The sequence below is a fragment of the Trachypithecus francoisi genome, unplaced genomic scaffold (genome assembly GCF_009764315.1).
Source record: "Trachypithecus francoisi isolate TF-2019V2 unplaced genomic scaffold, Tfra_2.0 Lachesis_group12, whole genome shotgun sequence".
Classification (NCBI taxonomy): domain Eukaryota; kingdom Metazoa; phylum Chordata; class Mammalia; order Primates; family Cercopithecidae; genus Trachypithecus; species Trachypithecus francoisi.
In genome coordinates, this window is record NW_022681457.1 from 100999287 (window position 1) to 101023464 (window position 24178).

Consider the following 24178-nt stretch of genomic DNA (forward strand, 5'->3'; position numbering starts at 1 on the left):
GTGAAAGAGATGAATGAAGTGAGTGGCTTTACTTGAGAGCAAAAAGCTAATAATACTTGGCAGAGGCAAGATTGGAATTCAGTGCTATCTGACTCCAAAGCCCAAAAGCCTGATGGGCAAATCCTTGGGGGTGAGAAGGTCCGGACTCCACCAGGAAGGTGGGGAAAGGACTAAAGTCTAGGGCCTGGCAGGGCATGGTGGCTCATGCCCGTAATCTGAACATGGACTTTGGGAGACCGAGGCGGGAGGATCACTTAAGGCCAGGAGTTTGAGACCAGCCTGGGCAAAATAGTGAGACCCCATCTCTACAAAAAGGAAATAGCAATAACAACAACTCAGGGACAGCTAATGGTAGCCATGAAGGCATTACTGAGAATAAATGGTCAGAAAAATACAAAGTCAAAAAGAGAGAGAAAAGAGATGGAATTTGTCCCTGGAAATAAAGACAAAAGATTGTGTGTGGTGTCAGGGCCCCTTACCCTGTGCATAGTCATGCATTCAATCCTGCCTCTTTACCAGTCTGACCTTCTCATGACACAAGGATTCAAGTCTTGGCCGGGTGTGGTGGCTCACACTGTAATCCCAGCACTTTGGAAGGCCGAGAAGGGGGGATCACGAGGTCGAGGGATCGAAACCATCCTGGCCAACATTAAAAACCCCGTCTCTACTAAAAATACAAAAAATTAGTTGAGTGTGGTGGTGTGCATCTGTAGTCCCAGCTACTCGGGAGGCTGAGGCAGGAGAATCTCTTGAACCCAGGATTCGGAGGTTACAGTGAGCCGAGATGTCGCCACTGCACTCCAGCCTGGTGACAGAGCGAGACTCTGTCTCCAGAAAAAAAAAAAAGAAAAAAGAACTCAAGTCCTGGCTTTGTCTGCCACTTGCTATGGGTTTTTGGGCAAATGACTTGCCCCTCTGAATCTATTTGCTCATGGAATAGTTGAGCAAAACCTGCCTCACATAATAGCTGTGAGCCTTCCCAGGCTGTGTAAGTTGTCAAGTATGTTATGAATGTGAGCATTATTAGTCCATTCTCTGAAAGAGAAGTTGCTGAAGTATAAGATAATTGAAAGAGGAAGAAGATATTTGTTTTTTGTTTTTTTGTTTTTTTGTTTTTGAGACGGAGTCTCGCTCTGTCGCCCAGGCTGGAGTGCAGTGGCCGGATCTCAGCTCACTGCAAGCTCTGCCTTCCGGGTTCATGCCATTCTCCCGCCTCAGCCTCCTGAGTAACTGGGACTACAGGCACCCGCCACCTCGCCCGGCTAGTTTTTTGTATTTTTTAGTAGAGACAGGGTTTCACCGTGTTAGCCAGGATGGTCTCGATCGCCTGACCTTGTGATCTGCCCGTCTCGGCCTCCCAAAGTGCTGGGATTACAGGCGTGAGCCACCACGCCTGGCTGAAAGAGGAAGAAGATATTTGAAAAAGACTCAACAAAACTGTCCTGTTGGCAGATTTCTTTCTTTTTTTTTTTTTTTTTTTGAGATGGAGGTTTGCTCTGTCACCCAGGCTGGAGTGCAGTGGTGTCACTGCAACCTCCACCTTCGAGGTTCAAGCAATTCTCCTGCCTCAGCCTCCCAAGTAGCCGGGATTATAGGCATATGCCACCATGCCTGGCTAATTTTTTGTATTTTTAGTAGAGACGGGTTTTTGCCATGTTGGACAGGCTGGTCTCAAACTCCTGACCTCAGGTGATCCGCCTGCCTCAGCCTCCCAAAGTGCTAGAATTACAGGCGTGAGGCACTGTGCCGGCAGTGTTGCAGATTTCTAATTAGTCAGTTAATTTACCAAGTATTTGTTTGGAGATGTGAGGGGAGAAAGCAAAGCAACTGGATGGGATCCTAGGCTTTCAAATAAATGGACAAGAGCATGGATTCCCAATGTCCCCAGCAAGTTTCTTTCTTTCTTTCTTTCTTTTTTTTGAGACAGAGTTTTACTCTGTTGCCCAGGCTGGGCAGTGTCAGGATCTTGGCTCACTGTAGCCTCTGTTTCCCAGGTTCAAGTGATTCTTCTGCCTGGCTGATTTTTTAAAATTTAGAATAGAGATGGGGTTTCACCGTGTTGGCCAGGCTGGTCTCGAACTCCTGACCTCAAGTGATCCACCCTCCTTGGCCTCCCAAAGTGCTGGGATTATAGGTGTTAGCCACTGCACCTGGCCAAGTTTCTTTTCTTTTCTTTTCTTTCCTTCCTTCCTTCCTTCCTTCCTTCCTTCTTCCTTTCTTCTTTCATTTTTTTTTTTTTTTTTTTTTTTTTTTGAGATGGAGGTTTGCTCTGTCACCAGGCTGGAGTGCAGTGGTGTCACTGCAACCTCCACCTTCGAGGTTCAAGCAATTCTCCTGCCTCAGCCTCCCAAGTAGCCGGGATTATAGGCATATGCCACCATGCCTGGCTAATTTTTTTGTATTTTTAGTAGAGACGGGTTTTTGCCATGTTGGACAGGCTGGTCTCAAACTCCTGACCTCAGGTGATCCGCCTGCCTCAGCCTCCCAAAGTGCTAGAATTACAGGCGTGAGGCACTGTGCCCGGCAGTGTTGCAGATTTCTAATTAGTCAGTTAATTTACCAAGTATTTGTTTGGAGATGTGAGGGGAGAAAGCAAAGCAACTGGATGGGATCCTAGGCTTTCAAATAAATGGACAAGAGCATGGATTCCCAATGTCCCCAGCAAGTTTCTTTCTTTCTTTCTTTCTTTTTTTTGAGACAGAGTTTTACTCTGTTGCCCAGGCTGGGCAGTGTCAGGATCTTGGCTCACTGTAGCCTCTGTTTCCCAGGTTCAAGTGATTCTTCTGCCTGGCTGATTTTTTAAAATTTAGAATAGAGATGGGGTTTCACCGTGTTGGCCAGGCTGGTCTCGAACTCCTGACCTCAAGTGATCCACCCTCCTTGGCCTCCCAAAGTGCTGGGATTATAGGTGTTAGCCACTGCACCTGGCCAAGTTTCTTTTCTTTTCTTTTCTTTCCTTCCTTCCTTCCTTCCTTCCTTCCTTCCTTTCTTCTTTCATTTTTTTTTCTTTTTTTTTTTGAGACAGAGTTTCACTTTTGTTGCCCAGGCTGCAGTGTAATGGCATGATCTCAGCTCACTGCAACCTCCACCTCCCAAGTTCAAGTGATTCTCCTGCCTCAGCCTCCTGAGTAGCTGGGATTACAGGTGCCTGCCACTGTGCCCAGCTGATTTTTGTATTTTTAGTAGAGATGGAGTTTCACCATGTTGGCCAGTCTCGTCTCAAATTCCTGACCTCAGGTGATCTGCCCGCCTCGGCCTCCCAAAGTGCTGGGATTATAGGCATGAACCACCTCACCCAGCGGGTCTGTTTCTGATGGATCATTCTTGCAGGTTGAACAAGTTTTCCAAAATGTGGTGGTTTGTCTTCAGTGGTGGCAAAGTGTCAGCCAAGAATAAGTAGGGATGGTTCTATCTGCCTCAGCTCTCAGGAGAAGGTCAGGCATGACTGGAGGACAGAATCCTTTTTTTTCTTTTTTTTTTTGAGACAGGGTCTCACTCTGTAGCCGAGGCTAGAGCACAGTGGCACAATCACTGCTCACTGCAGCCTTGACTTCCTGGGCTCAAGTGATTCTCCTGCCTTAGTCCCCCCAGTAGCTGGGACTACAGACATGCACCACTGTGCCCAGCTAATTTTTGTATTTTTTGTAGAGACAGGGTTTTACCATGTTGGCCAGACTGGTCTCGAATTCCTGGGCTCAAGTGATCCACCTGTCTGCATCCCAAAGTGCTGGCATTATAGGCATGAGCCCCCATGCCTGGCACAGAATCTTGTAAGAATCCTATAAACTAACTTTATTAAGCATCTCCTGCCTTTGATTAGATACCTACTGTAAACCAGGTACAGTGCCATGGATTTGGTAAACTTCTATCATTAATCTGTATAATAATGTGATATGGATAGTATTTCTCCCAGTTTACAAATGAATGAAACAGAAGCTCAGAGAGGTGCAGTAACTTGCCCATGGTCACACAGCCTGAAAGTTGAAGAGCTGGATTTTAATCCAGGAAGGTCTGGTTCCCAAACCTGTGACATTGTGATCCAACATGCTAAGTTTCCTGGGGGAGACCTTGGGAATCACCCCCATCAATCCAACTGCTTTGAAGATGAGAAAAGAAAGGCCCAGATGGTCAGGCAAGGTGGCTCATGTCTATAATCCCAACATTTTGGGAGGCTGAGTTGCAAGGACTGCTTGAGGCCAGGAGTCTGAGACCAGCCTGAGCAATGTAGCAAGACCCTATTTATATTTTTAAAATACATTTTTTTTTTTTTTTTTTTTTTTTTTTGAGACGGAGTCTCGCTCTGTCGCCCAGGCTGGAGTGCAGTGGCATGATCTCGGCTCACTGCAAGCTCCACCTCCCGGGTTCACACTATTCTCCTGCCTCAGCCTCCCGAGTAGCTGGGACTACAGGCGCCCGCCACCTCGCCCGGCTAATTTTTTTGTAATTTTAGTAGAGACGGGGTTTCACTGTGTTAGCCAGGATGGTCTCGACCTCCTGACCTCGTGATCCGCCCGCCTCGGCCTCCCAAAGTGCTGGGATTACAAGCGTGAGCCACCGCGCCCGGCCTAAAATAAAAATTAAAGAAAGAAAAGAAATGCCTTAGATAGGAAAAGGGACCTGCCCAAAGTCACTCAGTAGCAGGACAAGGCAAAGAACCTAGGCCTCCCTACTCCCAGTTGGGGATAAAAACGATGAGGCTTGCGGCATCAAATCTCAGCTTCCCACTGTAGGTGTGGTAGCCACAGGCGGGACATCATCCTCCTCCTTGCCTCCAGTTCTGAGAGATTTAAACATAGCAGCAACATGGGGCCAGCTGCTACTGTGGCTTCTTTCACTTCAAGCTTTCACTTCAGGTCAGAAAAACCCCCAGGCACACCTTTTCTGAGCAGTTTTTCAGGTCCCAAGGTTCCCTTCCCAGATGCTCAATATGAGCCAGGCTCTAGGCTGCAGCCCGTAACACCAACCCCACCATGGATGCTCCCTGTGGGAAGTGCCATGTGGTTTCTGAACAGTGGTATTTTTGTTAGGTGAAGAAAGCACTTGGTCACGGTGGTTCACTTTTGTTTTCTTCTTCTTTTTTTTTTTTTTTTTGAGACTGAATCTAGCTCTATTGCCCAGGCTGGAGTGCAGTGGCGCCATCTCAACTCACTGCAACCTCTGCCTCCTGGGTTCAAGTGATTCTCATGGTTCCCGAGTAGCTGGGATTACAGGCACCTGCCACCACTCCCAGCTCATTTTTGTATTTTTAGTAGAGATGGGGTTTCACCATGTTGGGCAGGCTGGTCTTCTCTAACTTCTGACCTCAAGTGATCTGCCCGCCTCAGCCTCCCGAAGTGTTGGGATTACAGGCGTGAGTCGCCGCCCTTGGCCTTTTTTCTTTTTTAATCAGACAACCCAGAATAGGTTCAGAAAGACTCCCGCTTCTCTTCTCTGTACAGATGTAAATCTGTACAGCATCAGATCACAAAATGTTTTTGCATGCATCAGTGATTCTTAATATTCAGAACTCTGCTGGCACACTGATAAGAAGTGTGAATCCTTCCCCACCAACCAAAACAGGCACAGACATAAAGTCTTAAATATGCCTCGAAAGGACCAATACCCTCATCAAAGCCTACCCATGGACACAGGGTAAGAAGCTGTGATGGAGGTCATCAGCCCGTTTGGCATCTCAAGGAGAATGGCACAGATATTGTTACTGTCATTTTACAGATGAGAAAAAGGGCTCAGAATGTTGAAGGGACTTGCCCAAAGCCACCTGACGAGCCATGGCAGAGGTAGAACTAGAACACTGTTCACTGTGGCAAACACTAAGTCTGTCTCTGTTGCAGGAAATTAAGGAACCAGAGAGGCCGAACAAGGGCAGGAAAGTGTGTATTTAAGGTGTACACCGGCTCAGCGGACATATGTCCTGAAAGTCTGAGCCCAGGGCCAAGAAAACAAGTCGCCTTTAAGCATTTTGAGGCAGGCATATGTGAAGCAGGAAGCAGGCTTACAGAAGCAAGAATAAAGGCTGTTGTGACACTTTTGCAACATGTCTTACATCTCTGGGAAAAATTGGTTTGCAGTTTATCCTTATTTGTCTTGTGACCTTGCAGCTGTGCAGGGGAGAAAGAAACAGGAGTTTATGGAGCCTACAAAATATGTGGAGGGTAGATATGGTTAATGTTTCTTGGGACAGACAGTTAATTTTATTTTAACTTTGGGGGGGCTGTTTACATTTTTTTTAAGCCTTGGTTAATATAGCAATTCATTTTATGAGCTTTTTTTTTTTTTTACTATTACTATAATTTTTACTATTATTACTTATACCATTATTCTGTTATTTTCTTAATTTCCTACTTCATCTCTGTGCTGGATGTTCAGACAGTCTTTGCCCTGGAAAAAGGCCCTGTCTAGAAGCCAGAAGTTCTGACTCCAAAAGGGATTTATATCTGTCCAAAGGGAAGACAGGGAGCTGGGTTTCCTGTTGCTCTGTGCATCCCATTGTCAGATGTCGGCTTGTTAAGACCTGCATCCAAATGCCTGCATTTCTTGCCCTTACCTACTTTGGATAATAACCACACATGTTGGTGGCCATGCCAGGCCTAGATAAGACCTGAAGTCAGCCTCTATCAGCCCCAGCATCCCTCTTCTAGGCTGGATTCTACATGGGGCAAGCCATTTCCTGACTGGAAGAGGCTGTTTTCCAAGGGAAACAAGGGAAGAGAGTCCCTGGGTGGCAGGGGATGGGGCAGGGGGTTCCTAGCAGGGTTGCAGGGAGCCTCTTAGCCCCCTGAGCTGGAAACTTTCAGAAGTAGCCAGGTGAGGATGTGGAAGCTGAGGAAGGCTTGCACTGTCTGCCACTCCCTAGTGACCAGGATGGAGAGGTGAGCCGGCACCTTTTTCTGTCTGAGCTCAGGTGTGACCTTGACAACACTCAACAAAAATTACCAGCCTGGCTAACATGGCAAAACCCTGTCTCAACTAAAAATTAAAAAATTAACCAGGTGTGGTGGCAGGCACCTGTAATCCCAGCTACTTGGGAGGCTGAGGCAGGAGAATCGCTTGAACCCAGGAGGCACAAGTTGCAGTGAGCTGAGATCATGCCACTGCACTCCAGCCTGGGCGACAGAGCAAGACTCTGCCTCAAAAACAAAAACAAAACAAAACCCAAAAAAACAAGAAAACCCGGCCGGGCGCGGTGGCTCAAGCCTGTAATCCCAGCACTTTGGGAGGCCGAGACGGGCGGATCACGAGGTCAGGAGATCGAGACCATCCTGGCTAACACGGTGAAACCCCGTCTCTACTAAAAATACAAAAACTAGCTGGGCGAGGTGGCGGGCGCCTGTAGTCCCAGCTACTCGGGAGGCTGAGGCAGGAGAATGGTGTAAACCCGGGAGGCGGAGCTTGCAGTGAGCTGAGATCCGGCCACTGCACTCCAGTCCGGGAGACAGAGCGAGACTCCGCCTCAAAAAAAAAAAAAAAAAAAAAAAAAAAAAAAAAAAAAAAACCCACAAAGGGTGTCTATCTCCAACTTCTCTGCATAGGGCCATCTCTATGCCTACTGCACAGGAGTTTTGCCTTGTGCCTCAGGATATGTGGATAATTGCAGCTCTGCTGCTCATATGTTGGGTGACCTTAGGCAACTTACATTCCCATTCTTGAACGGTTTTCTGGATGGCAAAATGATGGCGTTGGATTAGAAGAGAGATTTTTCAATCTGTTCCTAGAGGAACCTGGGCTGCCTTGAAGAAAGGGCATAGGTGATATGAAGCTCCCTGCAGTCAAGATATGGCTTACTCCATGTAGAATCCAGCCTAGAAGAGGGATGTTGCAGGGGGGTGGTGGCTGGCTTTGGGCCTCACCTAGGCCCGGCATGGCCACCAACACATATGGTTATTATCCAAAGTAGGTAAGGGCAGGAAATAGGGGCGTTTGGATGCAGGTCTTAACAAGGCAACATCAGAACGCACAGAGCAATAGGAAACCCAGCTCCCTGTCTTCCCTTTGGACAGATATAAATCCCTTTTGGAGTCAGAACCCCTGGCTTCCAGACAGGGCCATATCTACCTGTTTTATAAACAGGGGTTACGCAGATTGTAAAAAGCACCTTCCTTTTAAAAATTTTAAAGTCGTTGGGTTATGAAAAGGACTGACATTTATTGAGCTCTTATAGTGCTCCAGTCATATTCTTCTTCTTTTTTTTTTTTTTTTTGAGATGTAGTCTCGCTCTGTTGCCCAGGCTGGAGTGCAGTGGCACAATCTTGGCTCACTGCAACCTCCACCTCCTGGGTTCAAGCGATTCTCCTGCCTCAGATTCCTGAGTAGCTGGGATTATAGGCGCGTGCCACCATGCCCTCAGCTAATTTTTGTATTTTTAGTAGAGACGGGGGTTTCACAATGTTGGCCAGGCTGGTCTCAAACTCATGACCTTGTGATCTGCCCGCCTCAGCCTTCCAGAGTGCTGGGGTTACAAGTGTGAGCCACCATGCCCAGACCCCTTTTTTTTTTTTTTCCTGGGACGGATTCTCACTTTGTCACCCAGGCTGGAGTGCAGTGGCACAATCTCAGCTCGTGGCAACCTCCATCTCCCAGGTTCAAGCGATTCTCCTGCCTCAGCTTCCTGAGTAGCCGGGATTACAGGCGCACGCCACCACGCCTGGCTAATTTTTGTATTTTTAGTAGAGACGGTGTTTCACCATGTTGGCCAAACTGGCCTCAAACTCCTGATCTCATGATCCACCCGCCTCGGCCTCCCAAAGTGCTGGGATTACAGGTGTGAGCCACCGCACCCGGCCCAGGCATACTATTCTTAGCAACCTCACAGAGTAGGTGAACTAGCCCCATTTGAAGATGTGCCTAAGAATAATAATAATAACAACAATGGCAACAATGAGCACTTCCATGTATTATTGTAATTTATTTAAATACTCAGAAAACCCCATTTTACAGATGAGAAATGAGAAGACTGAGGCACTGGGTATTTTGAATGAGGTCACCGGCTAGGATTTAAACCTACATCTCCCTCACACTCATATTGGGGTCTGTGCTGTTCAAGACAACCGCTTTCCATCCAAGTGGATTTCATTAATTAATCGTTTTTTTTGTTTTGTTTTGTTTTTTTAAGATGGGGTCTTTCTCTGTCAACCAGGCTGGAGTGCAGTGGCATGACCATAGTTCACTGCAGCCTCCTACTCCTGGCTCAAGGGATCCTCCCATCTCAGTCTCCCAAAGCTCTGGGATTACTGGTGTGAGCCATTGCACCCAGCCTCAGTTAACAGTTTTTGAGGCCGGGCATGGTGGTTCACGCCTGTAATCCCAGCACTTTGGGAGGCCGAGGCAGGTGGATGACGAGGTCAGGAGTTCAAAACCAGCCTGGCCAAGATGGTGAAACCCCATCTCTACTAAAAACACAAAAAATTAGCCAGGCACGGTGGCAGATGCCTGTGATCCCAGCTACTTGGGAGGCTGCGGCAGAAGAATCCCTTGAACTCAGAGGGCAGAGGTTGCAGTGAGCCGAGATCTCGCCACTGCACTCCAGCCTGGGCAACGGAGTGAGACTCTGTCTCAAAAAAAAAAAAAAGGCCGGGCGTGGTGGCTCAAGCCTGTAATCCCAGCACTTTGGGAGGCCGAGGCGGGCGGATCACGAGGTCGGGAGATCGAGACCATCCTGGCTAACACGGTGAAACCCCGTCTCTACTAAAAAATACAAAAAACTAGCCGGGCGAGGTGGCAGACGCCTGTAGTCCCAGCTACTCCGGAGGCTGAGGCAGGAGAATGGCCTAAACCCGGGAGGCGGAGCTTGCAGTGAGCTGAGATCTGGCCACTGCACTCCAGCCTGGGCGACAGAGCGAGACTCCGTCTCAAAAAAAAAAAAAAAAAGAGGCCGGGCGCGGTGGCTCAAGCCTGTAATCCCAGCACTTTGGGAGGCCGAGACGGGCGGATCACGAGGTCAGGAGATCGAGACCATCCTGGCTAACACTGTGAAACCCCGTCTCTACTAAAAAATACAAAAAACTAGCCGGGTGAGGTGGCAGGCGCCTGTAATCCCAGCTACTCGGGAGGCTGAGGCAGGAGAATGGCGTAAACCCAGGAGGCGGAGCTTGCAGTGAGCTGAGATCGGGCCACTGCACTCCAGTTCGGGCGACAGAGCAAGACTCCGCCTCAAAAAAAAAAAAAAAAGTTTTTGAGCACCTACTATGCAGCAGGCATTGTGCTGAACCACTAAAGGTCCAGAAATAATAAAGCCTTAGTTCTGACCTCAACAAGCCGTGTGGCCTCAGCCCAGTGCTTTAACATTGCCGAGCTTTTATTACCTGTGAAATAGCAATAAGCATAAGTCTAATATCATAGAGTTGTGGGGATTAAGCTTGATGGTCAGCCGGGTATGGTGGCTCACGCTTATAATCCCAGCACTTTGGGAGGCTGAATCGGGTGGATCATTTGAGGTCAGGAGTTTGAGACCAGCCTGGCCAACATGGTGAAACCCTATCTCTATTAAAAATACAAAAGTTAGCTGGGCGTGGTGGTGTGTGCCTGTAATCCCAGCTACTCGGGAGGCAGAGGCACAAGAATCGGTTGAACCTGGGAGGCGGAAGTTGCAGTGAGCTGAGATTGCACCACTACACTCCAGTCTGGATGACAGGGGGAGACCCTGTCTCAAAACAACAACAACAACAACAACAAAACAAAAACAAAACAAAACAAAAAACTAGATGGTGGCTGTGAAAAATATTTTGTGGAGTTTAAATTCCATTCAAATGTTGGTCAGCATGGTTAGTGGTCTAGTTGAGGTGAAAGACCAGTGCAGCACCAGTTACCATACATGCAGAGCGGGCCGGGCGCTTCAGGTGTGACTGTGGGATCTGGGAAGGCTTTACTAGGCAGGACATGAGCCCAGAGGGGAGGTCAGGAGGGAAGTAGGCCAGGGAAAGACCCCTGGTGCAAAGGCATGGAGGCAAGAAAACAGAACTGTTTGGGAACTGTGAGGCATCCAGCTGAGCCAGGCTGGGGAATGAGTTCTGATTGGCAGGCAGCTCTCCTGGGGTCTAGAGCTGTTCCACAAAGCTATGAGACACATGGATAATTAAAAATTTTTCCAGCCGAACACGATGGCCCACGCCTGTAATCCCAGCACTTTGGGAGGCTGAGGCAGGCAGAGCACAAAGTCAGGAGATCAAGACCATCCTGGCTAACACGGTGAAACCCCCTCTCTACTAAACACACACACACACACGCATACAAGTTAGCCGGGCGAGGTGGCGGGCATGTGCAGTCCCAGCTACTTGGGAGGCTGAGGCAGGAGAATGGTGTGAACCCGGGAAGCGGAGCTTGTAGTGAGCCAAGATCAGGCCACTGCACTCCAGCCTGGGTGACAGAGCAAGACTCCGTCTCAAATTAAATAAATAAAATAAAAATAAAAATAAAAATAAAAATAAAAATTTCCATAGACATATTTAAAATTTTTTAAATAGGCTGGGCATGGTGGCCCACCCCTGTAATCCCAGCACTTTGGGAGGCTGAGGCGGGCAGATCACCTGAGGTCAGGAGTTCGACCTGGTCAGTTCAGCCTGACCAACATGGTGAAACCCCGCCTCTACTAAAAATACAAAAATTAGCCAGGCATGGTGGTACATGCCTGCAATCCCAGCTACTCAGGAGGCTGAGGCAGGAGAATCGCTGGAACCCGGGAGGCGGAGGTTGCAGTGAGCTGAGATCGCACCACTGTACTCCAGCCTGGGCTACAAGAGCGAGACTCCATCTCAAAAAAAAAATAAAAATAAAAATAAACTGGTGAAACAAATTTTTATTTAACTCAATATATTCCAAAATATTGTCATCTCAACTTATCATCAATATAAAAAATTATTAAGGTATTTTATATTCTTCTGTTCATGTAACCTTTGAAATTCAGTGTGTATTTTCTACCTATAGCCGATCTCAATTCAGAGAAGCCACATTTACAGCACAGCCCAGTTCTTATACTTAAAAAACTAGATCAGACCAGGTGCAAATGGCTCATATCTGTAATCCCAGAGCTTTGGGAGGGCGAGGAAGGAGGATCACTTGAGGCCAGGAGTTCGAGGCTGCAGTGAGCTATGATTGCACCACTGCACTCCAGCCTAGGTGACAGCCACACCCTGTCTCCAAAAGAAAAAATCTATTTGTATATATATTCTTAATTTTTATTTTTAAAGAAGTTTTAAAAATACATATATCTTTAAACTTTATAAAATAATATTGTGGGCCAGGCATGGTGATTCATGCAGTTTCAGAGACTCAGGAGGGAGGACTGCTTGAGGCCAGGAGTTCAAGACCAGTCTGGGCAACAAGCAAGCAAGACCCCGTCTCTATTTTAAATATCAGTTTTTTTGTTTTTGTTTTTGTTTGTTTGGTTTTTGGGGGTTTTTTTTGAGACAGAGTTTTTGTCGCCCAGGCTGGAGTGCCGTGGCGCGATCTTGGCTCACTGCAACCTCCCCCTTCTACATTCCAGTGATTCTCGTGCCTCAGACTCTGGGGTAGCTAGGAATACAGGTGTGAGCCACCATTCTTAGCTAATTGTTTTTTTCTTTTTTTGTACTTTTAGTGGAGACTGGGTTTCACCATGTTGGCCAGGCTGATCTCAAACTCCTGACCTCAAGTGATCTGCCAGCCTTGGCCTCCCAAAGTGCTGGGATTATAGGTGTGAGCCACCATGCCTGGCCTCTATTTGAAACAATAATAGTAAAGTAATGTTTTAAGTTTTAATACACTTAACTTTCAATTTTTCAATTGTAACTACTTTAGTGTTTAAATATTTAATGTTTTGAGGAAAAATAATCACTAAAATATACATAGCTGGGTGTGGTGGCTTGCACACCTCTAATCCTAGCACTTTGGGAGGCCATGGTGCGCAGATCACTTGAGGTCAGGAGTTCAAGACCAGCCTGGCCATAACCCCATCTCTACTAAAAATACAAAAATTAGCCTGGCATGGTGGCAGATGCCTGTAATCCCAGCTACTCGGGAGGCTGAGGCACAAGAATCACTTGAACCCAGGAGGTAGAGGTTGCAGTGAGCCGAGATTGTGCCACTGCACTCCAGCCTGGGCGACAGAGTGAGACTCCGCCTCAAAAAAAGAAAAAGAAAAATACATAGTCAATAGAGAGGCACAGATTTTTCCTTTTGCCTCAGGCAAGGCTCGGTTTTCAAGTCCAGTCTGGGGAAATCCCTCCCGATTCTCTAAAATGCTATATTGCCGCCTGCAAGTTTCCTTCACTTTTATCTACTCATAAATCCTCTAAACTCTCCTTAAGGAGTATGCTTTACAAGGGATTGGCCCAACACTGTGGGGGTTTTTTTTGGTTTTTCTTTTTGTTGTTTGTTTTTTGGAGATGGAGTCTTGCTCTGTCACCCAGGCTGGTGTGCAGTGGTGCAATCTCAGCTCACTACAACCTCTGCCTCCTGGTTTCAAGCAATTCTTCTGCCTCAGCCTCTCAAGTAGCTGGGACTATAGGCGCCCACCGCCATGTCTGGCTAATTTTTTGTATTTTAGTGGAGACGTGTTTTCACCGTGTTGCCCAGGCTGGTCTTGAACTCCTGAGCTCAGGCAATCTGCCTGCTTCGGCCTCCAAAGTACTAGGATTACAAGCGGGATTACAATCGTGAGCCACCGCACCAGGCCTAACACTGTGTTTTTAAGATTCATCATTGTTGGCACATTTTCACCACTTCATGGTATTGCTTTGTATGGCTATATTACAAGTTATTTATCCATTTTCCAGTTGATGGACATTTAGAATTTTATTTTTCTATTTCAAAAATGCTAAAGAGAACATTTTTGTACATGCCTCCCTGGACACATGTGCGGAAGCTCCTCCGGAACATACTCCCGGGACTGCAATTGATATATTGTCAACTTAACTGGATTTTGCCAAGCTGCTCTTCAAAGTGTCTGTGCCAACTTACACCCTCATCGCAGCGAAAGTTCTTTTGGCTCCACGCCTTCTCCAGCACTCAGTATTTCAGCCTTACTTTTTGATCGATCTGATGGGAGTGAAACACATCTCTCTGTCTACTATTGAGGTTACGCATCTTTTCAAAGGATTATCGACCATTTCTCTTTCATGCCCTATATTTTTCTTCATTGTGGTTGCTCTCCTTTTTCCTTTACTAATCTTGCCTGTGGTCCTCTATTTTACAATCTTTTCAAACAGCCAGCTTTGCCTTTGTCAGTTCTTTCTCTTCCCTGTAGTTTTGCCATGTCATTAATTTCTGCTCTTATTATTTCTATCTTCTGTTTTCTTTGAATGTATCCCATGGCCCTTCTTCTAATTTCATGAGTTGCATGATGAGCTCATGAGACTTTTTTTTATCTTGTAGTATGATCATTTATTAATTTATTTATTGAGAACAGAGTCTTGCTCTGTTGCCCAGGCTGGAATGCAGTGGCGCAATCTTGACTCACTGAAACTTCCGGCTCCTGGGTTCAAGCAATTCTCCTGCCTCAGCCTCCCAAATAGCTGGGATTACAGGCACCGACCACCATGCTGGCTAACTTTTTTTTTTTTTTTTTTTGTATTTTTGGTAGAGACGGGGTTTCACCGTGTTGGCTAGGCTGATCTGAAACTCCTGACCTCAGGTGATCCACCTGCCTTGGCCTCCCAAAGTGCTGGGATTACAGGCATGAGCCAGCGCGCCTGACAGTATGAGCATTTAGAGCTGTAAATTTCCCTTTGCATACTACTCATATGAATCTCACACATTTTAATGTCTCACAATTTCATAGTCATTCAATGCCAAGTATCTTCTAATCTCCTTTATGGCTTTTTGACCCAGGAATTATTCAGAAGTGTATCTTTTTTCCTTTTTTCGCACGTCAGCTGGTAAAATGACAATGTCATAGGTTTGAGGGAGGAACATCTCACACGTGAGCGTGAAAACCAGTCATCACGCTTATGAATTACAAAGGGATCCCGAGGTGTGTTTTTAAAGATCCATACCTGAGGCTGGGCATGGTGGCTCATGCCTATAATCCCAGTACTTTGGAAGGTCAAGGTGGGCGGATAACCTGAGGTGGAGAGTTTGAGACCAGCCTGGCCAATATGGTGAAACCCTGTCTCTACCAAAAACACAAAAAATTAGCCGGTCGTGGTGGCAAGCGCCTGTAATCCCAGCTACTTGGGACGCTGAGGCAGGAAAATCACTTGAACCTGGGAGGTGGAGGTTGCAGTGAGCCAAGACCACTCCACTGCAGTCCAGCCTGGGCACAACAGAGTGAGACTCTGTCTCAAAAAAAGAAAAACAAAACAAAACAAAACAAAAAACCGCATACCTATGAACTTTGTTAGTGATTTTTTCTTTTTTTTAAGACAGAGTTTCACTCTTGTTGCCCAGGCTGGAGTGCAATGGCACGATCTCGGCTCACCACAATCTCCGCCTCCCAAGTTCAAGCCATTCTCCTGCCTCAGCGTCCCGAGTAGCTGGAATCACAGGCATGCACCACCATGCCCGGTTAATTTTTTGTAATTTTGTATGGACGAGGTTTCTCCATGTTGGTCAGGCTGATCTCGAACTCCTGACTTCAGGTGATCTGCCCGCCTCGGCCTCCAAAGGGCTGGGATTACAGGCATGAGCCACCGTGCCCAGCCTAGTAATCTTTTTTAATTTTTTTTTTTGAGACAGGGTTTCACTCTGTTGCCCAGGCTGGAGTGCAGTGATGCTCACTGCAGCCTCTGACTCCTAGGTTCAAGTGATCCTCAGCCACCTCAGTAGCTGGGATTACAGATGTGTACCACCAGGCCCGGTTAATTTTTGTGTTTTTAGTAGAGATGGGGTTTACTAGAGACAGGCTGGTCTCAAACTCCTGGCCTCATGTGATCTGCCCACCTTGGCCTCTCAAAGTGTTGGGATTACAGGCATGAGCCACCATGCCCAACCAGTAATTTTTAAAAATTATTATTATTTTTATTATTTTTTGAGATGGAGTCTTGCTCTGTCACCCAGGCTGGAGTGCAATGGCACAATCTCGGCTAACTGCAACCTCTGCCTCCCGGGTTCAAGTGATTCTCCTGCCTCAGCCTCCTGAGTAGCTGGGATTACAGGTGCCTGCCACTGTGCCCAGCTGATTTTTGTATTTTTAGTAGAGATGGAGTTTCACCATGTTGGCCAGGCTGGTCTCTGACTCTTGACCTCAGGTGATCCGCCCGCCTTGGCCTCCCAAAGTGCTGGGATTACAGGTGTGAGCCACTGTGCCCAGCCTTAATTCTTAATTTCTTTTTTTTTTTTTTTTTTGTAATGAGATGGAGTCTCGCTCCGTGGCCCAGGCTGGAGTGCAGTGGCGCAATCTCGGCTCACTGCGAGCTCCGCCTCCAATGTTCACGCCATCCTCCTGCCTCAGCCTCCTGAGCAGCTGGGACTACAGGTGCCTGCATGCCACCACACCCAGCTAAATTTTTTTTTGTATTTTTAGTGGAGATGAGGTTTCACTGTGTTAGCCAGGATGGTCTCCATCTCCTGACCTTGTGATCCACCCGCCTCATGATCCACCCGCCTCAGCCTCCCAAAGTGCTGGGATTACAGGCGTGAGCCACCACACTCTGACTTTTAATTCTTAATTTCTAAATAAATTTTATGTAGTCAGAATATAATTTTATACAACAGATCACTTTATATTAATTTATATTTATAATTATATTTAAATTATATATATGTTAATTTATATTTAAATTACATATATAAATTATAGGCCGGGTGTGATGGCTCACACCTGTGATCCTAGCACTTTAGGAGGCGGAGGAGGGTGGATCACCTGAGGTCAGGAGTTTGAGACCAGCCTGGCCAACATGGTGAAACCCCATCTCTACTAAAAATACAAAAAAAAAAAAAAAAGCCAGGCCTGGTGGTGGGTACCTGTAATCCCAGCTACTCAGGAGGCTGAAGCAGGAGAATCGTTTGAACTCTGGAGGGAGAGGTTGCAGTGAGTCAAGATTGCGCCATTGCACTCCAGCCTGGGTGACAAGGGTAAAACTCCATCTCAAAAAAAAAAAACTAAAAATAATGAATTTTATATATTAGAAGGTGATAGTGGTATGGAAAAAATAAAGAATAGGTCAGTGTAAAGAGAACCAAAAGAGCTGGAGCTTGGGCTGGGTGTAGTGGCTCATACCTGTAATCCCAGCACTTTGGGAGGCCAAGGCGGGCAGATCACGAGGTCAGGAGATCGAGACCAGCCTGGCTAACACGGTGAAACCCCGTCTCTACTGAAAATATAAAAAATTAGCCAGGCATGGTGGTATGCGCCTGTAGTCCCAGCTACTGGAGAGGCTGAGGCAGGTGAAAGGCTTCAACCCGGGAGGTGGAGGTTGCAGTGTGTCGAGATTGTGCCACTGCACTCCAGCCTAGGTGACAGAGTAAAACTCCGTCTCAAAAAAAAAGAGTTGGAGGTTGGGATGAATTAGGGTATTACATGGGGTAGTCACGGTAGGTGTCATTGACAAAGTAAGATCTGAGCAAAGACTTAAAGAAGGTGAGAGCAAGCCAAGTAAATGTTGAGGGAAAGGTGATCGAGGAAGAGGGAACAGCCAGTGCAAAGGACCTGCGGCTGAAGAGAAGACTGATTAAGAAGCCAATGTGGCTAAAGCTGAGTCAACAAGGGAATCATAGTAGAAGGGAACATAACACTAAGGACTTCGGCTTTTACATAGTGGACTAGGGAGCTATGCAGGTTTGGGACAGAGGAATGACAAGATCCTGTATTTTTAAAGGATCACCCTGACTGCTGTGTTGAAACTAGATTAGAAATGGGCCTGGTTAAAAGCAGGGGACCCAGTTAGGAAGCTATTGCAATAAACCAGATAAGAGATGATGCCTGGTTTTTTTTTTTTTAAGCCTAAAATTAATCAATGTCTTTACCTACTTCCTAGACAAAGCTTTAACTCTGTTCATCTCTTTCTTGTCTTGCATTTTGTCATTCACAATTTTATTTCTACTTTGTTTTTGTTTTTGTTTGAAACAAAGTCTCATTCTGTCACCCACTCTGGAGTGTGGTGGCACAATCGTAGATCGCTGCACCCTCAACCACCTGGGCTCAAGCAATCCTTTGTCCTCAGCCTCCCAGGTAACTGGGAATACAGGCATATGTCACCATGCCTGACTAAATTTTTATTTCTTGTAGAGATAGGTTTCATCATGCTGCTTAGGCTGGTCTTGAACTCCTGGACTCAAGCAATCCTCCTGCCTTGGACTCCCAAAGTGCCAGGATTTCAGGCATGAGCCATGTGCCCAGTCTCCACTTTTGTTTTGTTTGTTTTGTTTTGTTTTTTGAGACAGAGTCTCATTCTGTCACCCAGGCTAGAGTGCAGTGGCATGATCTCAGCTCACTGCAAACTCTGCCTCCCAGGTTCAAGCCATTCTCCTGCCTTAGTCTTCTGAGTAGCTGGGACTACAGGTGCGTGCCACCACAACTGGCTAATTTTTGTGTTTTTAGTAGAGATGGGTTTCACCATGTTGGCCAGGCTGGCCTTGAACTCCTGACCTCAAGTGATCCGCCCGCCTCAGCCTCCCAAAGTGCTAGGATTACAGGTATAAATTACTCACTATTATCATTATTGTTTTATAAAGGCATTTGCTTTTCTTTACTCATATATTTGTCAACCTACTTACTCACTATTCTTTCTTGCCTTTCTTTTCTTCCCTTTGGGTTGAATATCCTTCTAAAATACACATTCTTTAGATGTTCCTTCAGTGAAGGTCTGTTAGTGAACAATTTTCTTTGAATTTTTTAGACCTCATTCTTGAATGATAGTTTAGCCAGGTATAAAATTCTAGACTGACAGTTTTTTCTTTACTTTTTGGCTTCTATTGTTGCTACTCAGAAATCTGCTCTTAAAATTAATTATAGTTATCTTACAGGTAATTTGTCTCTTCATTCTTATTACCTTATATTTTTCTTTGTCTTTGGTATTCTGATATGTATGCTAAATGATATACATGAATATGGAATGTGTTTTTAAAAATTCTACTTGGGGCGGGGCATGGTGGCTCATGCCTATAATCCCAGCACTTTGGGAGGCCAACGTGGGCATATCACTTGAGGCCAGGAGTTCAAGCCCAGCCTGGCCAACATGGCAAAACCCCTTTTCTACTAAAAATACAAAAATTAGCTGGGCATGGTGGCGCACACCTGTAGTCCCAGCTATGTCAGTAGGCTGAGGCTGGAGAACCACTTGAACCTGGGAACTCTGTCTCAAAAAAAAAAAAAAAAAAAAAAATTCTGCTTGGGGTTCTCTGTGATTTCCAAATATGAATAGTCTTATTTTTCATGGATCCTGAATAATTCTTTTGTTGTTGTTGAGGCAGGGGCTCATCCTGTTGCCCAGGCTATAGTGCAATGGCACAATCATGGCTCACTGAAGCCTCGGCCTCCCTGGGCTCAAGTGATCCTCCCACCTCAGCCTCCCAAGTAGCTGAGACAATAGGCATGCACCACCATGCCCGGCTAATTTGTGTATTTTTTTTGTAGAGATGGGGTTTTTTCATGTTGCCCCGGCTGGATGGATAATTCTTTTCTACTACCTCTTTGACTGTTGCCCACCACCAATTTTCTCTGTTTATCCACTCTAACACTCCACTGAGATAGAAACATTTTTACTCAATCCTTCATGTCTCTTCTCTTTCTTATTTTCCATCACTTCATCTCCTTGTTCTGCATTGTGAGAAACTTCTTCAGATCTACATTCTTTTTTTTTTTTTTGAGACGGAGTTTCACTCTTATCACCCAGGCTGCCGTGTAGTGGTGCGATCTCAGCTCACTGCAACCTTTGCCTCCTGGGTTCAAGCGATTCTCCTGCCTCAGCCTCCTGAGTAGCTGGCATTACAGGTGTCCACCACCATGCTTAGCTGGTTTTTGTATTTTTAGTAGAGACAGGGTTTCACCACGTTAGCCAGCCTAGTCTCAAACTCCTGACCTCAGGTAATCCACCCACCACAGCTTCCCAAAGTGCTGGAATTACAGGCGTGAGCCATTGTGCCCAGCCCCAGATCTACTTTCTAAATCAATGCTTTTCAGTTGTTCTGTTTTGCTCTTTAACTCATCCCTTAAGGATTTCTTTTTGCAATGATTTTATTTTTCACTTCCAGAAATTCTACTTGAATCTTTTTCAGATCTACCCAGAAACAATCTCTCATTCTGTACTCATGTTTTAAATTCTTTTTTTTTTTTTTTTTTTTTTTTGAGACGGAGTCTGGCTCTGTTACCCAGGCTGGAGTGCTGTGGCCGGATCTCAGCTCACTGCAAGCTCCGCCTCCCGGGTTTACGCCATTCTCCTGCCTCAGCCTCCCGAGTAGCTGGCCCTACAGGCGCCGCCACGTCGCCTGGCTAGTTTTTTGTAGTTTTTAGAGAGACGGGGTTTCACCGTGTTAGCCAGGATGGTCTCGATCTCCTGACCTCGTGATCCGCCCGTCTCGGCCTCCCAAAGTGCTGGGATTACAGGCTTGAGCCACCGCGCCCGGCCCAAAGTTCTTGAAAGTGTAATTCTACTGTCTGACATTTCTGCTGACTCTTGCTCATGTTTCCTTGCGCATTTTGCACTTTGAACTCAAATTTCATGGGCCTTTATATGTGGTACTCCTATACAACCTGTTTATAAAGTGAATCCCTCCAAATAAATGTTTAGTTTGCTTTCTAATAATGTCTAATAATAAACCATACAATATTTAGGTTCCTGAGGGTTTTTTCTTCAATATTTGGGACATATACTAAAAAGTTACTTCTTGTTGACATTCAAATTTTTTTATTTTTATTATTTTATTTTATTTTATTTTGAGAAAGAGTCTCACTCTGTCGCCCAGGCTGGAGTGCAGTGGCACAATCTCGACTCACTGCAACCTCTGCCTCCTGGATTCAAGCAATTCTTCTGCCTTAGCCTCCCAAGTAGCTGAAACTACAGGCACCTGCCATCACGCCCAGCTAATTTTTTGTATTTTTAGTAAAGATGGGGTTTCACCATGTTAACCAGGATGTTCTCAATCTCCTGACCTCATAATCCGCCTACCTCGGCCTCCCCAAGTGTTGGGATTACAGGCGTGAGTCACCGTGCCCGGCCAACATTCAAATTTAACTAGACTCCTATATTTTATCTAGTATAAAATGTTTTGGCCAGGCGCAGTGGCTCACACCTGTAATTCCAGCACTTTAGGAGGCTGAGGTGGGTGGATCACCTCAGATCAGGAGGTCAGGACCAGCCTGGCCAACATGGCAAAACCCAGTCTCTACTAAAAGTACAAAAATTAGCCGGGTGTGATGGGCACTTGTAGTTCTAACTACTTGGAAGGCTGAGGCAGAAGAATCGCTTGTACCTGGAAGGCAGAGGTTGTAGTGAGCAGAGATCACACCACTGCACTCCAGTCTGGGTGACAGAGCAAGACTTCATCTCAAAAACAAATAAATAAATAAATAAAAATTAAAAAAAAAATTGTTTAATCTTCTGTAGTTTCTCTTCCCATCACTTGATGTGAAGCCAAATTCATATCTCCCATCCCCAAATGGTTGTTAAAACTTCAGTACTTGCCGGGCGCGGTGGCTCAAGCCTGTAATCCCAGCACTTTGGGAGGCCGAGACGGGCGGATCACGAGGTCAGGAGATCGAGACCATCCTGGCTAACACAGTGAAACCCCGTCTCTACTAAAAATACAATAACTAGCCGGGCGAGGTGGCGGGCGCCTGTAGTCCCAGCTACTTGGGAGGCTGAGGCAGGAGAATGGCGTAAACCCGGGAGGCGGAGCTTGCAGTGAGCTGAGATCCGGCCACTGCACTCCAGTCCGGGCGACAGAGCGAGACTCCGCCTCAAAAAAAAAAAAAAAAAAAAAAACTTCAGTACTTTAATTGCCAAAACAGGCAAATTAACAAAACCAAAAAAATGTAAAACAAACAAACAAAACTTCAACCTTATCACTCTAGATTCGATTTCTTCTTGGTTTTGATTTCCTCTTGCTTTTGACCTTTTGGGATTTCTCTTGCTGCAAAAGGAAGTCTTAGGATTAGCCTTTCGGAAAATGGAAGGCCAAAAGTCTTACAGGTCACTTCTGCTTGTTGCATTCCCACATACCTCCCCTGAGGCCACCAGGACAGATTTGGCTGCCCACTTGGTTGGAGAAAGGGCAAAATACAGGGAAACAAAATAGAAACTGATTTTCCAACATAGAATCCATCCATACAGGTAGCAGTCTTGGCTACAGTCAGTTATCAGGTGAGGTCATTCTTGTGCTTACTAAAAAAGATTTTCTTCTTCTCATTGTACTGCAGCAAAGCCTTCTAGACAAGCTCAGTGGAATCTGAAGTGCCCATCCCATGGAGGAGTGCTGGGTGACAGAGCTAGCCAATGGCTCCAAGAATGGCTTGGATTTCAACCCTATGAAGGATTACATGATCCTGAGTGGTCCCCAGAAGATAGCTGTTGCCGTGTTGTGCACTCTTCTGGGCCTGCTAAGTGCCCTGGAGAACGTGGCTGTACTCTATCTGATCCTGTCCTCCCACCGGCTCCGCCGGAAGCCCTCATACCTGTTCATTGGCAGCTTGGCTGGGGCCGACTTCCTGGCTAGTGTGGTCTTTGCATGCAGCTTTGTGAATTTTCACGTTTTCCATGGTATGGATTCCAAGGCTGTCTTCCTGCTGAAGATTGGCAGCGTGACCATGACCTTCACAGCCTCTGTGGGTAGCCTGCTGCTGACCGCCATTGACCGATACCTCTGCCTGCGCTACCCACCCTCCTACAAAGCTCTGCTCACCCGCGGGAGGGCACTGGTGACCCTGGGCATCATGTGGGTCCTCTCAGCACTGGTCTCCTACCTGCCGCTCATGGGATGGACTTGCTGCCCCAGGCCCTGCTCTGAGCTTTTCCCACTGATCCCCAATGACTACCTGCTGGGCTGGCTCCTGTTCATCGCCTTCCTCTTTTTTGGAATCATCTACACTTATGGGCATGTTCTCTGGAAAGCCCATCAGCATGTAGCCAGTTTGTCTGGGCACCAGGACAGGCAGGTGCCAGGAATGGCCCGAATGAGGCTGGACGTGAGGTTGGCCAAGACTCTGGGGCTGGTGCTGGCTGTGCTCCTCATCTGTTGGTTCCCAGTGCTGGCCCTCATGGTCCACAGCCTGGCCACTACGCTCAGCGACGAGGTCAAGAAGGCCTTTGCCTTCTGCTCCATGCTGTGCCTCGTCAACTCCATGGTCAACCCTGTCATCTATGCTCTGCGGAGTGGGGAGATCCGCTCCTCTGCCCATCACTGCCTGGCTCGCTGGAGGAAGTGTGTGAGGGGCCTTGGGTCGGAGGCAAAAGAAGAAGCCCCGAGGTCCTCAGTCACCGAGACAGAGGCTGATGGGAAAATCACTCCGTGGTCAGATTCCAGAGATCTAGACCACTCCAGTTGCTGATGAGGCCTCTTTCCAATTTAAACAATTCAAGTCAGAAATCAGTTCACTCCCTGGAGGAGAGAGAGGGGTCTTGGCACTCTCTTCTTACTTGAACCAGCCTCAGGCACCTAGACATGGACCCTTTTTGCTGATGAGTGTTGGAACTGACTCCTGGAAGGCAGCCTGGACTTGCCCACCTGCACACAGTCTGTTGGATAGGTAGGGCCCACGAGGAGTAGCCAGGTGGGCGAAATGCAAAGGGCCCGGGACAGGCTCAGTACAAGTCAGGTCAGGCTTTGTGCCTGCATCCTCCAGAGACCACAGGAGCCAGAGGGAGCCTCCAGGCCCAGCAATGAGGGACTTGGGAGAAATCCGAGAAGAATGGGTTGTTCTCTTGGGAAGTCAGGGTATCAGATGGGATGGACATCCAGGTCTTCTCCCTGCCTAATTGTCAAGGCCTCCTTAGCTCTGGAGCTATGAAAGGCCCCAACTTTCAGGTCACCCTTGCCACTGAGGACCAAGAACTATGCTATGATGAGGATTAAGAGTGTTGACTTGCCTCTTTCAGAGATAAATGACAAGCCTTCAGTTTGGGGCATCCTGCTGTTTGGGCAAGCACCCTCTCTGATATTCTAATAATCCCCACCTGTAACCTCAGGTCCCTGGAAATACAGAGGAGGCTGGGATCGCTTGAGAGACAAAAATCTTCAGAGAATTTTCTTGACCCTCTGAAGTCCTTCCAGCAGCAGTCCTGGTGGTGCTGCTGGAAACAGGCAATGTCCTGGTCTAACCTAACTCTAAAAAAAA

At 46.8% G+C, this 24178-nt stretch overlaps 1 protein-coding gene and 1 pseudogene across 1 annotated transcript in view; one reads left to right on the top strand and one right to left on the bottom strand.

The window, feature by feature from the left end:
- The window catches only part of CNR2 (cannabinoid receptor 2), a 42492-nt gene extending 18314 nt beyond the window's left edge, over positions 1-24178 (top strand). Inside the window, exon 2 of the mRNA XM_033227847.1 lies at positions 22265-24178. Within this exon, the coding sequence (XP_033083738.1) occupies positions 22310-23392 (1083 nt within the window). The 5' untranslated portion in view covers positions 22265-22309 and the 3' untranslated portion in view covers positions 23393-24178. The remainder of the gene's footprint in view (positions 1-22264) is intronic.
- Positions 14838-14935, bottom strand: LOC117094108 (annotated as a pseudogene).